This window comes from Pogona vitticeps, chromosome 1, assembly GCF_051106095.1.
Source record: "Pogona vitticeps strain Pit_001003342236 chromosome 1, PviZW2.1, whole genome shotgun sequence".
In the NCBI taxonomy this organism is placed as follows: Eukaryota; Metazoa; Chordata; class Lepidosauria; order Squamata; family Agamidae; genus Pogona; species Pogona vitticeps.
The window spans coordinates 122,588,298-122,602,612 of NC_135783.1; the positions used below are offsets into that span (position 1 = coordinate 122,588,298).

Sequence of the window (14,315 nt, forward strand, 5' to 3'; positions counted from 1 at the left end):
GCAGGCGGGCGCCTGCTCTTGTTTTTGTCCCGAGGTGGGGATGAGAGGGGAGCGGGCGCTTCGCCCCTATTTTATATGGGGGAGCCGCCTCCCGACGAAGTCAGGAATTGCCTACGCACTGCGTAAGGACCACGGGAAGGATGCGGGGGTAGGAGATGGGCGGCGGCGTGGAACTGGGTCGAGTCGAGGTTCCCGCAGCCCTCCTCGGCTGGATTGCGCGAGGCTCCAACCCACGCTTTGGGGTTAGAAGACCCGGAGCGGGAGGGGGAAGGGCTGAGCAAGGCGGGGACAATAGCGCAGGCAGCGCATGCGCGGCTCGGGCAGCTGGCGGCGTGACCGGCGGTGACACCTGCGGGGCTGAAGCTCCGCCCCTCTGTAGTGCGGTCATTGTGGTGGCGGTGCGACTGTCTGGGGGGGGGGAGAAATAAACCAACCTCAAAGCAAGCCCAGATGCCCCGTGTCTAGAGAGATTGGGGGGGGGGGAGAGAAGAGAGAGATTTCTGTATTGCTCCCTTCCAGCGAGTCGTTTTCCCTCCTTCACTTGGCCGGCTCTTTCGGGAGGCCGAGCTACTGTATTCCCAGCAGGGATGTCGCGCGTCTGTAGAGGGCGAGAAGGTGGCGGGACGAGAGGGGGAAAGGGGGGAGGAGAAGGCGGGGGCTGGCCGGCGGGTGACCGGTGGCAGCAGCGGCAGCTCCTACTGCTGTTGCAGCAGCAGCAGCGAGACCGTCTGTGGTCTATTCTTTGACATGAGAACAACAAGCCTCCCTCGCGTGACGGTCCCAGACAAAGACGACCGGGGGAGGGGGGGAGAGAGAGGGAGAGAAAGAAAGAGGCAGCAGGTAGCTTGGAAGGCTGCCCAGGGAAAGGAAGTCTCCCCAGAGGCTGGCCGCTTCTGGAAGGGGAAAGGAGCGCTCTGTCCGCCTGCCGGAGCAGAAGCCCCCTTTCCGAGAGGGGCGCCTGATGGACCCTCTGGGAGGCTGGCCCTCTTTCCTGGAACAGGTCCCGCTCTTTGTTGTTGTGTCCCACTGGGAGACGGGCCTCTTGTCAACGCCTTGTCAGCTCCCCTGCTCTCCTCTCCCGCCTTCCCTCCTTCCCTCCCTCCCTCCTCCTCCTCCTCTCATTGTCAGATTCGGGGATACTGTATTCGGTCTGGAAAGCGAGGCAGACCGCGGCGGGTCTCGCCTTCCAGAGACACCTGCCAGCCTCAAAGAGGAAAGGCCGGACGCGGAAGGTTACCCGCATCGCCCTGTCAAGGAGAGCCAGACACGAAACCCTTCAGCTTCCCCGCCTGCCCACGCACCCACCCACCCCCGACCCCCGAGGCATATCCCGGTCCCTCCACGAACGCGCCGCGTCTGTCGCCCGAGCCGCCGTCGAGCGGGCGGGGTGACCTTTCAGGCGCAAGCCCTGATTCGCCCCCCCCCCCCAATGGCGAGGGAGGCTCAGGGGCCGAGGCTGCCCTCAGAGCAATAAGCATCGCCAAGCCGTTGGAATGGGCGAGGAAGTGGACGCTTCCCCCCTTGAAGGCGCTGAGGAAAGAGACGGCGCTGCGGAGGGACCCCCCCCCGCGCTTTCCGCCCCCCCTCCCGCTTAGGAAAACCTGAACGGCGTGGCCGTTGTGGAGGTTCCCCTGAGCGGTCCATCCTGTCAGGGGCGACCCTCCGTTCAGGGAGCCCGGATGGACCGCGCCGCCTAAAAGCGGCGTTACCTCAGAAAGAAGGACGCCCTGGGTGGGTCCTTGTGGTGGTGGGGAAATCACTCGTCGGACAGGGAGAGGGGGCTGCGTACCCTTAAAAAAGAAAAGGAAAAAAAAAGAGTGTGGTGGGGTGGGGAGATGAAGGAGGGGACCACCCTCGTCAGGAAAGGGCATTCATTGATGGGGACGGGACAGGACGGGACGTGTGAAGGTCCGTCCAGGAGGAGGCCGGGCAGGGAGGGCCAGGAGGCGGAGGTCACCTCCAGGGTCGGAGGGCCTTCACGGCCGCCTCCCTCCCTCCCTCCCCCGGCTGCGCTCTCCCTGGCCGTTAAGCTGGCGGCGCGCGGAGATTTGCTGCTCCTGAAAGCCGAGCGGGAGGCAGAGCCCCTTTTCTATTGGAGGCCCACACGTGCTCTGCCCGCTCTCTCTCTCTCTCCCTGGGCTGGCGGAGGGGGGGGGCATGGGCGTTTCCTTGGACGGGAACAGCCCCCTCCCTCCGCTCCGTCCAGCCTTTTTGTGCCGCTCTCCAAGGCTGCCTGACTGCCTGGAGCCTCGGAAGGGACCGGAATCAAGGAGGAGGCCGGGTCCGAATCTCAAGCATGGCTGCTTATCTCTCCCCTGGTGCGGCTCACTTCTGTACCGAGGAACAGGAGTACCTGCAGGCTTACGAAGATGTGCTGGAGAGATACAAAGGTACCGTGGAGCTTAGGTTGTTATGCCCCAAGGTAACCCAGGAGGAGGATTTGCTGGCTGCAGGGCTGATGATGATTCGAAGCTTTGCCTTAAAATAGCTACTGGTGGCTGTAGGGGAACAGGTGGCAGAATCAGGTCCCAGAGACATTTCCATATTCCAGTCTATGCTGTGAGGATGCCAGTAAACAATATACAGTTAAGGGAGAGGTTATAGAAGCACCCTGTAGCTTTGTGATGGGGGTCATTTTGCATGGACAAGGCTTTTTCTTTCTTTTTGACAGCGAGAATGCTGCTGATACCCCAATGAGAATATTTTAAATTGTGTGATTTGATGTTTGTCTCAAATAAGTCCTGTTTCACTGTTCACTTTTTGTGGAAGGGTAGTTTCACAGATTCCAGAGAACTGAAAATGAACCGTGCCTTAAAATGTTTGTTGCATGTAACAGTTTAAAAATAAAAATGCATATCAAGACTATTTCCTTGCATTGCATATCTGCGCCTGAAACTCCATCCTGTTATGTCTGACTGTCAGCTCTCGCAAGGAGGATGACTTTGCATCTTGCATTGGACTAGTAGGGATAACAACATGAAGTCTTTTTTCTTTCTACAACATTTAGTTAGTGGAGACAGAAGTTTTTGTCTTTCACAAAATGAATCCAGCAATTGTTTTCTTGTACTATAGTGGAAATGCTGCTTGGATTATTCTCTTATCTCAGGTCATGTGGAAATTTACCTCGATGTATTAGGCATGCATTTGGAATTATTGATGGATTTCTTCCTAGCAACGTTTAAAGCAATATGTAACTATTAAGCAATGTCTTAACTATAGTCCCACCATATTATGAAACACAATTGTTTGACTGAATCTTAAATATATATATTGTACACTTTCTCTTTGTTGTTTGATTTATTTGTGGGACAAAATGATCGTATGTAGCTTCATACCATCATTAAAGATTTCATTCGATAATTTTTTTCAAAGGTAACAAGGTTTCAGTTTATCTATATGTATTTGTTAATAGGAAGGCATATATAGTCCTCTTAATTTAAAGATCTAGTTTATCCTCCTCTTCCTTGCTTATAATTGGAAAAAAATATCTTGTATATTGGTATCCAGATATTTCCAATTTGGTAGATTATTCTGAATCTGCTTCATTTAATGTTTTATACATCATTAAAAGGAATCTAAGTATTCCTTTGTGTCTGCAGATAGTTCTATCAGTGCAGTTATGGAGCATGTACAGTGTCCAGCATTAGCATTAGACTACTATTAGCTGTGCACTGCTAGAAAATGCTTATCGAAAGGAAGAAGATAAATTCCATTATTGTGGAGATTCATTACCAGTACTTCTATAAAATCCTGGCTAATGCCAAGGTTTTTGTTATCAAGCCTTTAAGCCAGAAACTACATTGCATCTTTCCTTAAATTAAGATTTAACCTTTTTTCCCTTCTCCTTTTCTGTTCAAAGGCTGATCAGATTTCGGTAATGTTTAGCAATACTCCATACCTGGTCCTGGATTTACAGGGAATTTTAAAGGTTTATTTCTTTAAGAGCCTGTGGTGGTAGAACTGAAGCCATCGTTCAACTGCAATACTTTGCAGTCTTTGGTTAGAAATAAGTGTATTTAATAACTGTATTTAATAGGGCATACTGCATAAGATTTCAGTCTCAGTTGCATGCACATAGTCCCACTGAAATTCTGAGTTACACTACTTCTAGACAATAAAGCTCCAGTTATCATGGAATATATGCAACTGACATCTCTCTCTCTCTCTCTCCAAAGCGTGAACCCTGATGCATATCTGCTGCCTCCTATTCACATTTTACATGTTTTGTGTCAGGAACATTGGTGAAACCTTTGCTGGTTCTGACATAAATTGTAGCCATAGGAGTCAGACATAACAAATTATGAACCTGAATGTACATCCCTGATTAATGCCAAAAGACCTATCCAACTAGTTTAGTGGGATTTGGATGAACATTACAGTGTAGACAGAGGTTTACACCCATAAGCACATCCATGTTTGCAAGACATGCAAGACTGCTTATTTATTCAGATCTCCTGCTCAATTAATGTTTAGCTCCAGATGTCAACTTACGTTAGAATTTTCATGTTTACTGAATCCTATACAAGTATTACCTGAATTTATTTCAGTAAATGAGTTCTGAAGGTCTCATTGTCCCAAGAAATTTTCAGATTAAGTGCTTTAAAACTGACTTCTGAAATAGATCAAAATCTTTACAGTAGCAGTGTTGGGAAGAAGGGTAAACTGGTCCAAACCTCAGCAACTTCTGTTCTGTCTGTTAGGTTTTAAATAGCTGATTCTCTTTGCTCATAAGGTGCTCTATTTGAAAGCTTAAAAGTTTTGTATTCTAATTACTGAGAAAAGAAGAAATCTTTTGGACTCATAACAGCGTATAGGGAAATTGGCAGATTCATTATGAATAATGTGGTCTTAAGCCAGTTAAGCTTTCCCATCAGAATCTCAGTGGTATGACTTCACTACAGTGACCGTTATCCTGATGACTTGCTATGGAAGCTGATCTAATCTGCAAAGAATGACTACAGTATATGCCGTCTGTGGAGACTGATACTTTACATAATACTGAAAGAAAACTCTGTCTGCTGTCTTCTTTCATCAAATCTTATATGCAGCATCAGCTTGTGTATTATAAGATATAATGTGTTGTTTGAATTTTAAAAATTCTCCCACTTGGTTACAGAACACTCTTATCAGGGTGCCAAGTTATCTGTGGCCCAGCTGTTGAATACTGTAACTAGTGGAGTCAGCTGTAGAAAATTCATTGCCGGTCTTGTGGGTAGGAATCACATGATGCTGTGTGTATGATTAGTAATTCACAAGATATAATTCCGAATATGTTATTTTAAAATGGTATGTGGTAGCCAAATATTTTACTGAGGTAAGCTAGGTAGGGCTTTGGATTGATTGCCATCAATATGAAATTGTTTACAAAAATACTATCTTGATTCCTTTAATATAGAGTTCAAAAGATTTTGTGTGCCTGCCAGTGCTGTGTATTGAACAGGACTTTTGCTATAGCAGTAAATAAATAAATGACAACTGTTCAATCTATGTCAGACACACAGAAATGCTGTTGACTGTAGGAGAAGAGAGAGGTGTGTTATAATTTGTAGTTAAGTCACTGTGTTGGTTTATTGCCTTAATACTTTTGATCCATATTTATGTGGTTTACTGGGGGGAAATGTACTTTTTTAGCTGATACAGGAATAATGTATGAATACAACCACTTATTCATGGAGGAAAAATTGCTTCTTTGTCTATAGTCCCTCCAGAGTGATCCAGTGAAATGTCTCGTATGTCATAAAATGTCTTTTATGTTACAATATTCACTTTGTTTCTTATATGATATGGAAATTGCAGAATAAGACTATATTTATAATGCAATGTAACAAAACCATGTTGTGAGCTTCTGGCTTAATATCTAATTGATTTCAGGGAGTATAAGGTATTCAGACTGTTGGCAAATCTCATATGGCAGACAGAGTCACATGAAAGTGTGTAGACATTTTTAAAAAGCTGTAATGCATATTTTGTACCCATTTCTCATTTGTTCTCTCCAATCCACATGTATTATTCATGACTTCTTCCTACTGGTTTATGTGAGACATTTGGTTTGAGGGAAGCACTTATTGTCAAGAATTCACATGGCCAACATTTCTTTTAGCTGCTCATTAGTCTCTTCATGTGTTCTGTTACTTTGCCAGGAAGCTATAATATGCAGCAAGTGTGGGAGATAAATAACATTTTTGCCCTGAGGGCCACATGTGACAGTGAAGGAGCCTCATCTCAGCAGTTGGTAGCTGGTGGGTTGCTGGGCTTAGTCTTCTGCTCCTAATTGAAACACATTTGCCCAGCTCTCGTTGACTGTCTCTTCTACTCATTTGTTTAATGGTGGCAGCAGTTCATAGTGTATATTACTTGGTAAGGAAGAGAACCGAAATTACCTGGGGCGTGAGAAGAGAGGGCCATGGACCACCGGCACCCCATGGGTTGCAGGTTGTCTGCAGATAAACTAAACTAGTATGATAATGGTGCATAGGGCAGGTTTGCTACATTTCAAATAGACACAAGACCTTCTGAAATATTGACATCGTTAGTCTGACAGGCCATCCTTTTATTTCCTCACTGTCTTTCTGTTCCAAGCAGTCTCTGCTACCAGTTCAACTTGATAGCATTTAGATTGCTCATGAGAATGCTCCCATGACGTCACAGACTTTCAGTCAATGGTTGTTTTGCTCAAATACTGTACTTGTTTTCTGTGCCACTCACATTTTAGCAACTGTGATTTGAAAAGTATTTGGTATCTTAGCCTTACCTACACTTTCATGTCAGTTGTAATAATGGTATTTATATAATGAAAAGTGTTATGGGTTATCAGAATTGTTCTGATTAATTTGTCATGTTTTCATCATTATATAAATGGCTCAGTCTGCAATATTTACAAATGGTAGTTACATTTCATTATTTTTAGAGAGAAAGTACCTTGCCTAATTTTTGCTGAATAATGGCTTATTAATTATATTTTCTCTTCAGTTTCTGACTTTGTTAATTACAGATATTTGACTGGACTGTTCTAAGCAAGAACATTTAAAATTATTCAGTGATTTCAGATACTCAGATTTCATAATTTTCTTTCATGCCAGTCTAAATTTAATCATGTACAGTAGTTAAAAATCCATGCATAGGTTGCAAATAAAACTGCAACTTCCTTCCCTGATTTTCAGGGGGCATCTTGCCCTTTGTACCATGTTGAGAAAAAGGGCATTGTGGACAAAATAGCCCAGAAGGTGCCTGGTCCAGTGTTTCTCAGTTGGAATAGTAATAGATACTAAAGGTAAAGGTTCCCCTTGACAATTTTTGTCCAGTCGTGTCCGACTCTAGGGGGCGGCGCTCATCCCACTCTTCAAGCCATAGAGCCAGTGTTTGTCCGAAGACAATCTTTCCGTGGTCACATGGCCAGTGTGATTTAGACACGGAACGCTGTTTACCTTCCCACCGAGGTGGTCCCTATTTATCTACTCACATTTGCATGCTTTCGAACCGCTAGGTTGGCGGGAGCTGGGACAGGCGACGGGTGCTCATTCCGTTGCATGGATTCGAACTTACGACTGCTGGTCTTCTGACCCTGCAGCACAGGCTTCTGCGGTTTAGCCCACAGCGCCACCACGTCCCTAGAGTAATAGATACTAGTCAGCTTTAAATTTCAAACCTTAGAGCAAGAAGTGAGACATGGGATGGAGATTATGGAATGTTCCTTTGCTAGTGGCTGATTTCTTGCAGCAGCCAACTCCTTTGTAAATAATTTGCTGAAGAACATGACCAGGAGAGTGTTACCGTATTCATTTACTTGTGGGCTTCTGGTTGGCCCCTGGAAAAATAGACTGTTGAACTAGACTAGCCTTTGTTCTGGTATAGGCCAGCTATTGTACCATGTTTCCCCGAAAATAAGACAGGGTCTTGTATTAATTTTTGCTCCAAAAAACACAGTAGGGCTGATTTTCAGGGGATGTTTTATTTTTTTCCATGTACAACAATCTACATTTATTCAAATACAGTTGCTGCACAATGATGGAGGGCGGGGTTTCACTTACCTAGGGCTTATTTTTGGGGTAGGGGTTATATTACGAGCATCCTGAAAAATCATACTAGGGCTTATTTTCAGGTTAGGTCTTATTTTTGGGGAAACAGGGTAATTACCCAGCTGGCTATGGATAAATACATGTATAACAGGCAGGAATACAGAGCAGGCAGAAGGACATCAGGTAATATCAGCCAAGTGCCATTTAAGAATATAGCTGCAGAGAGTGTCATAGTTGCCAGATGGCCAACCCACCCCAATTTGCTACCATGCTCCCAACCTCATTAGACACCTGATGGATGTATAATCTTACCCTGCCTCAAGACCAGTCTGGGTTGCAGGGTGGATTTGATTTAAATCAGATTTTTGGACAATATAAATAATTGTCCTTTGCTTTTATTTGATTTTAAAAAACAGATTGATTATTATACACCCTGCTGGCTGGTCACAATTAATTGACTGAAACTTTACTGGCTGATTAAATATGCTTGTTGCTATGTGCCATCAACTCAGCTCTGACTTATGGCAATCTTGCGAATGAGCGACCTGTTCTCAAATGCTCTGCTCTTGCAAAAATTTATTTAATTAATGGTTTAACTTTTAAAATTATTTTTTAAAATGTAAATGATCAAAAAATTCAATTTTTAAAGTTTATACCATGATTTCATTCAATTTGATATAAATCAAATCCACCCCTGTTCAAGACTTTGGCTTTTTGTAGGGAGTTATTCCATATCAGATTTCATTTTCCTCTTTTCCTGCTGCCTTCTATTTTTCCTAGCGTTATTTTATTTTCCAGTGAATGTGCCTTCTCAAGATATACCTAAATTATGACAACTTAAGGTTTTTTTTTTCATATTTTGCCTCCAGAGGTAGTTCAGGCTTGATTTGCTTTAGGACTCACTTGTTTGTCTTTCCGGTGGTCCAGGGTATCCTTTAAGCTCTCTCTTCCAGTACATATTTTAAACAAATCAATTTTTTTTCTTGTCAGTTTTCTTTACAGTTCAGATTTCACATCTGTGCATAGTGACTGGGAATAAATGAGTATAGATGATCTTGACCTTGGTCTTCTGTGACATATCTTACACAATGATTTTTTTTCTAATCCCTTCAGCACTGCCCTTACATGTCTGCTTTCTTCTGATTTCTTGGCTGCATATCTATTTAGACTGATAATTGACTCAAGGTATGCAAAATCTCTAATAATTTCAATTCTTAATTGCCAACATTAAGGTTGTGTACAGTAGTTGTTTTGTAGTCTTGGTTTTTGTCATCTTAATGTTCAACTGCTTTCTTGCTTCTTTGCTTTCTTTCACTTTTGTGAGAAGTTGTTTCAGATTATTGCTGCTTTCTGCCAATAAAATAATGTCATGTGCATATCTTAAATTATGGGTGTTCCTTCCATCAATTTTCCCTCCTTCTTAATCTGAATCTTTCCATGTGTCTTCCGCATATACAGTATATTGAACAGATACGGAGATAAAATGTGCCTTTGTCTGACACCTTTGCCTATAGGTTACCATTGTGTCTCTCCATATTCTGCTGCAACAATGGCTTCTGGTCCACACTTAGAATAATTTGTACCCTTTCTTAATTAGATTCTTCAAAATAACTTCTTAAAAACAGTTGGGCATTTACAGTATATAAGTGTAGCTTCATTTAATCAGTTCATCAACTATTACAAACTAGGGAATCCCTGATTCATATCTCAGTTCAGCCATGACTGAAGAGCCTTTATCATATTTAATATGGCTGTCGTGAGAATTTCTGACACAGTGTTATTCAACTCATTTGAGTATTTGGCAAACACTGCACAAACAGCAATTATTTGTTTACAGATTTTTAGTCAAATTATAGTTTGCTTGTTTATTTAATTATTTATAATATATTAAAAATGAACCTAAGGTGGGTTCATTTTTAAATATATATATATCCTGTTTCCATGAAAATAAGACCTAACCTGAAAATAAGCCCTAGTATGGTTTCTCAGGATGTTCGTAATATACGCCCTACCCCAAAAATAAGCCCCAGGTGAAACCTTGCCCTCCACCATTGTGCAGCAACCTGAAAAGGAGGACATGACTGTATTTTAATCAATGTAGATTGTTGTACATGAAAAAAACATCCCCTGAAAATAAGCCCTAAGGCATTTTTGGAGCAAAAATTAATATAAGAATAACCAGAATATCCTTCAGCGATTTGGAGGTGCTTCTTGCATATATGTATGGCTATAGTTCCAGATGAAGCAGAGAATAATAGTGCCAGGATGTCTTTCATGCCCTTTGAATTCAGATATCTGAACCACAACCTTTTAGAACTGTGTTTTCCAACCTTGGTTCCACACATATTCTTGGGCTGCTACTCCTAGAAGTTCTTGCTAGCACAGCTAGCAGTAAAAGCTTCTGGGAGCTGCAGTACAAGAATGTCTGGAGAAACCAAGGTTGGGAAATACTGGTTTAGAAGTAGTGCTGTACAGTACTTAATCCTGCACATTCCTTTATTCCTGTATGATAAGAAGGGACATTGTTGCCCTCATGGAGTCAGTTGCTGGATTTGAGAGACAGATGAACCAGGTCTGTGGTTCTATCTATTGTATTGCAAATTAGGGGATTTCATTGCCTCACTAACATATAATTTGCAAGTTTGTGGTTGCATTGTTTTTCTGTTACACCAGAAATACAAAACCTTTAGATATCATTCCTTTTGTCAGTCTACTGGCAGAAGAAAAAGCTTATAATTAGTATTGTAGTCCAAGTGGCAAATAATATCAGAACAAAACTTGGATATGGTTTCAACCTTACAATATTCAGTTTTGCCTGGTATTTGTAGCCTCTGAAAAAACACCCACATGGTGAACCACACTTGTTCCATAAGTGGCACTTTCTTCCTCCTCTTTGTTTGATCAGTCCTTAGATCAAGGATGGAGAAAATAATGGCCTTGGCTACCCCAGTCCTCCCTAACCCACTTTTTCCATTAAGAAGATAACTTGTTGCTCAAAGAGACACCATGAGTGGCAATTCTCCTTTCTAAAAAAATCACAGAGCTCCCTTTCACCATTTAACACACCCAGATACCCACTTTTCAAAATTGGAAGTGGACTTCCAATTTTCTTTCTTTCTTCAAAAAGGAGAAACCTGGAAACTACAGACTGGTCAACCTGACATTAAATCTCAGGGAACGTCCTGGAGCAGATTATAAAGCAGTCACTCTGCAAGCACTTTGAGAACAAGGCATTTATAACTAGAAGCCAGCATAAGTTTGTCAAGAAAAAATCCTGCCAGACTAATATTACCTCATTTTTGATTGGGTAACCTCCCTGGCAGATGGTGGGAATTCTATAGATGCAATATATCTTGACTCCAGCAAAGCTTTTGACAAAGTGCCCATGAAATTCTGATAAACAAACTAACTAGGTATGAGCTAGATAGAACAAGTGTCTGGTAGATACACAGTTCATTAAAGAATTGTGCTCAGAAAATGCTTATCAGTGGGCCCAGTGTTCTTCAGCATATTTATTAATGACTTGGATGAGGAAGTCCTGGGAATACAGTACTTATCAGATCTGCAGATGACACAAAACTGAGTGGAATAACTAATGCTTTGGAAGACAGGAACAAAATTTAAAAAGATCTTGATAGTCTTGAGCACTGAGTTGGAAAAAAGGGAGATTTAACAGATGAGTGCAAAGTTCTACACATGGGGAACTGGACATGTTTAGCCTTGAGAAGGGAAGACTGAGGGGAGATGTAATACTACTCTTCAGATGCAAGGTATTCATACAGAGAAGGGACAGGATCAATTCTTTGTTATCCCAGAGTGCATGGCACATAATAATGGGCTTGAGCTACAGGGAGTCAGATTTAGGCTGAATATCAGGAAAAACGTCTTAACTGTTAGAACAGGACAACAATGGAACCAATTGCCTTGGAAGGTGGGGAGCACTGCTGCGCTGAAGGCATTCAAGAGAAAAATGACAACCATCTATCAGGTCTGCTTTGATTTGAATTCCTGCATTGAACAGGGTATCGGAGTTGATAGTCTTGTAAAGGTAAAGGTTACCCTTGACATTTTTAGTCCAGTCGTGTCTGACTCTAGGCGGCGGCGCTCATCCCATTTTTCAAGCCGTAGAGCCAGCGCTTGTCCGAAGACAGTTTCCGTTGTCACGTGGCCAGCGTGACTAAGGAGCGCCATTTTACCTTCCCACCTAAGTGGTCCCTATTTATCTACTTGCATTTGCATGCTTTCAAACTGCTAGGTTGGCAAAGAGCTGGGACAAAGCAACAGGAGCTCACTCTGTCGTGTGGATTCGATCTCACAACTGCTGGGCTTCTGATCCTGCAGCACAGAGGCATCTGCGGTTTAGCCTGCAGTGCCACCACGTCCCTTATGGCCCCCTTCAAACTCAATTATTTTTCTATGATTTCTTGCTTGCTTGAGCTTGCTTTTTTGGCAATCTGGATGACCCCCCAGAAGGTCCCCCAGAGCAGAAATGTGGCTCCTGGAACCAGCAGAATTTGCCTATACCTAGCTTGGACTCTTCAGGCTAGGTAGGCAGAATTGAATGAACATACATTAATTGCATTCAGTTCTCTAACTAGGAACTTCCTGTTTTAATTATGGCTCACAGAAAGAAAAGAGTAAGAAGGCAAAAGGTTGCAGGCTGTGATGAGCTTCAGAACAAATCAGGATCAGATCCTGTTGTTTTAAAATGACCACTGCTAGAATAAGTAATAGTATCTGAGGTTTGAATGTAGCAGTAAACAGTGGTTTAATGAAAACCCAAGGTGGGTATTTTCAGTGTTTTTCTTTGTAGGTGAAGGAGACAAAATTGTGCATGGCAGAAGCTTGCCACAGTTTCTTTTCATATGTTAAAACTTACTTTAGCATTGTATTTAAAGCAGACCATTGTGTTGCTCAGAATAATTTCCAGTCACCTAACTTACTTTATTATTTTAATGAATAGCTGTAAAATTTAATTAACTATTTTATATATGTTATATGGAAAGTTTAAAATGTCAGATATACAGTAATTTAATCAGAATTAAACACTCAAGTCCAGTTGTGACGAATTTGCATCACTAGAAATATTAATAATGTACTTGGATTCTCTTTCAAAGTAGTAGAACACAAAAATCCTTCATTATGAATGTTAATGTGTAAAGGTAATCATATTTCTTTAGCATAAAGCCCATGCCTATAATATATACCTATGTTGTAGCCCATGTTAAGTGTGCCTGTATAAAAGACTGTTTGGAAAAACATTTTATAAGGTCAGCTATGATGTAGCCTCATTGCATGCTTGAAATAGTTCTGCAGACAACGCCCTGATTTTTTTGTTTTGGAATAAATATTCCAGGCAACAAATTATTGTAATCAGCTTTGAAAAGGAAAATAATAGTCATGCGTGCACTAAAAATACAATCCGAATCTTTAGGCAATAATTTTAAAGCAATATTTCAATCTCAGCACATTATATAGGGCACAATCAATCTGAAAAGTGTTGATGCTGACCTTCTCTTTTTATGTAGAGGCAGCAATAAGACAAAGAGCATGTTTTGACACAATTTGAAAATTTGTAACTAAAATTTTCTTTAGATTCTTTGGATTTCACTGATGTATAGCAACTTATATTAGATGGATCCCTCCCTGACTGAGAATCCCTCATTATGATTAATGATTTCCCTAGGGAATTTCCAGTCTGGCCATAAATCAACAAAAGTGATATTTCTTCCAATGCTTTTAAAATTTTGATACTAGCTTTGATTCAATGAATGTGTACAGGTCGGGTGCATACAAAGCTGCCTTGTTTGATGGGCCTTTATTGCAGTGTTGAACACATCAGACATGAAAAAGGGGTGTTCTATGAATTGTACTCAAAGTATGTAACTTTCTCCACCTTTGAGACAGCTCTATGTGTGGAAAAAGGTGCGTGTATGTGCTGAATCTTTTAAAATATGCATGCAGTGGTGTGTTGCTTGAAATATCAGCTGCCACTGGATTTGCTTCTAAGTAAAGACTAACAGCCAAGTAAAGAGTGAGACAGTGTCCCTTCCCATGTCTGTTTAGATACTATAAAGAAATTTGCAGCAAGAAGTACTGCATATTTAAGATAATTTCTGACATGAAGCTTGTAAGTAGAGCAGCAATCTGGAACAATGCCTGTGCTTTGGACTACACTGCACAAGATGTTCATGGAGCAGAACTTGAACAAAAGTGCTGATTTGGATGTAGAATGTGTCAAAGTGAAGAAAGCTAGGGCACTAGTTTAGCGTATCAGTACACAATACAATTATCTGGTCA

At 42.1% G+C, this 14,315-nt stretch overlaps 1 protein-coding gene across 16 annotated transcripts in view; it reads left to right on the forward strand.

Moving 5' to 3' along the window:
* The window catches only part of DST (dystonin), a 397,214-nt gene that overhangs the window by 53,018 nt on the left and 329,881 nt on the right, over positions 1–14,315 (forward strand). For 6 of the 16 annotated variants that reach the window (XM_073000288.2, XM_073000313.2, XM_073000304.2 and 3 more), the window contains exon 1: positions 2,090–2,390. The exons of 9 other annotated variants lie outside the window; for them this stretch is intronic. In XM_073000288.2, coding sequence (XP_072856389.2) covers positions 2,297–2,390 — 94 coding nt within the window. In that variant the 5' untranslated portion in view covers positions 2,090–2,296. Of the gene's footprint in view, positions 1–2,089; positions 2,391–14,315 lie in introns of those variants that run through there. One more of the 16 variants, XM_078386373.1, reaches the window with a different exon arrangement.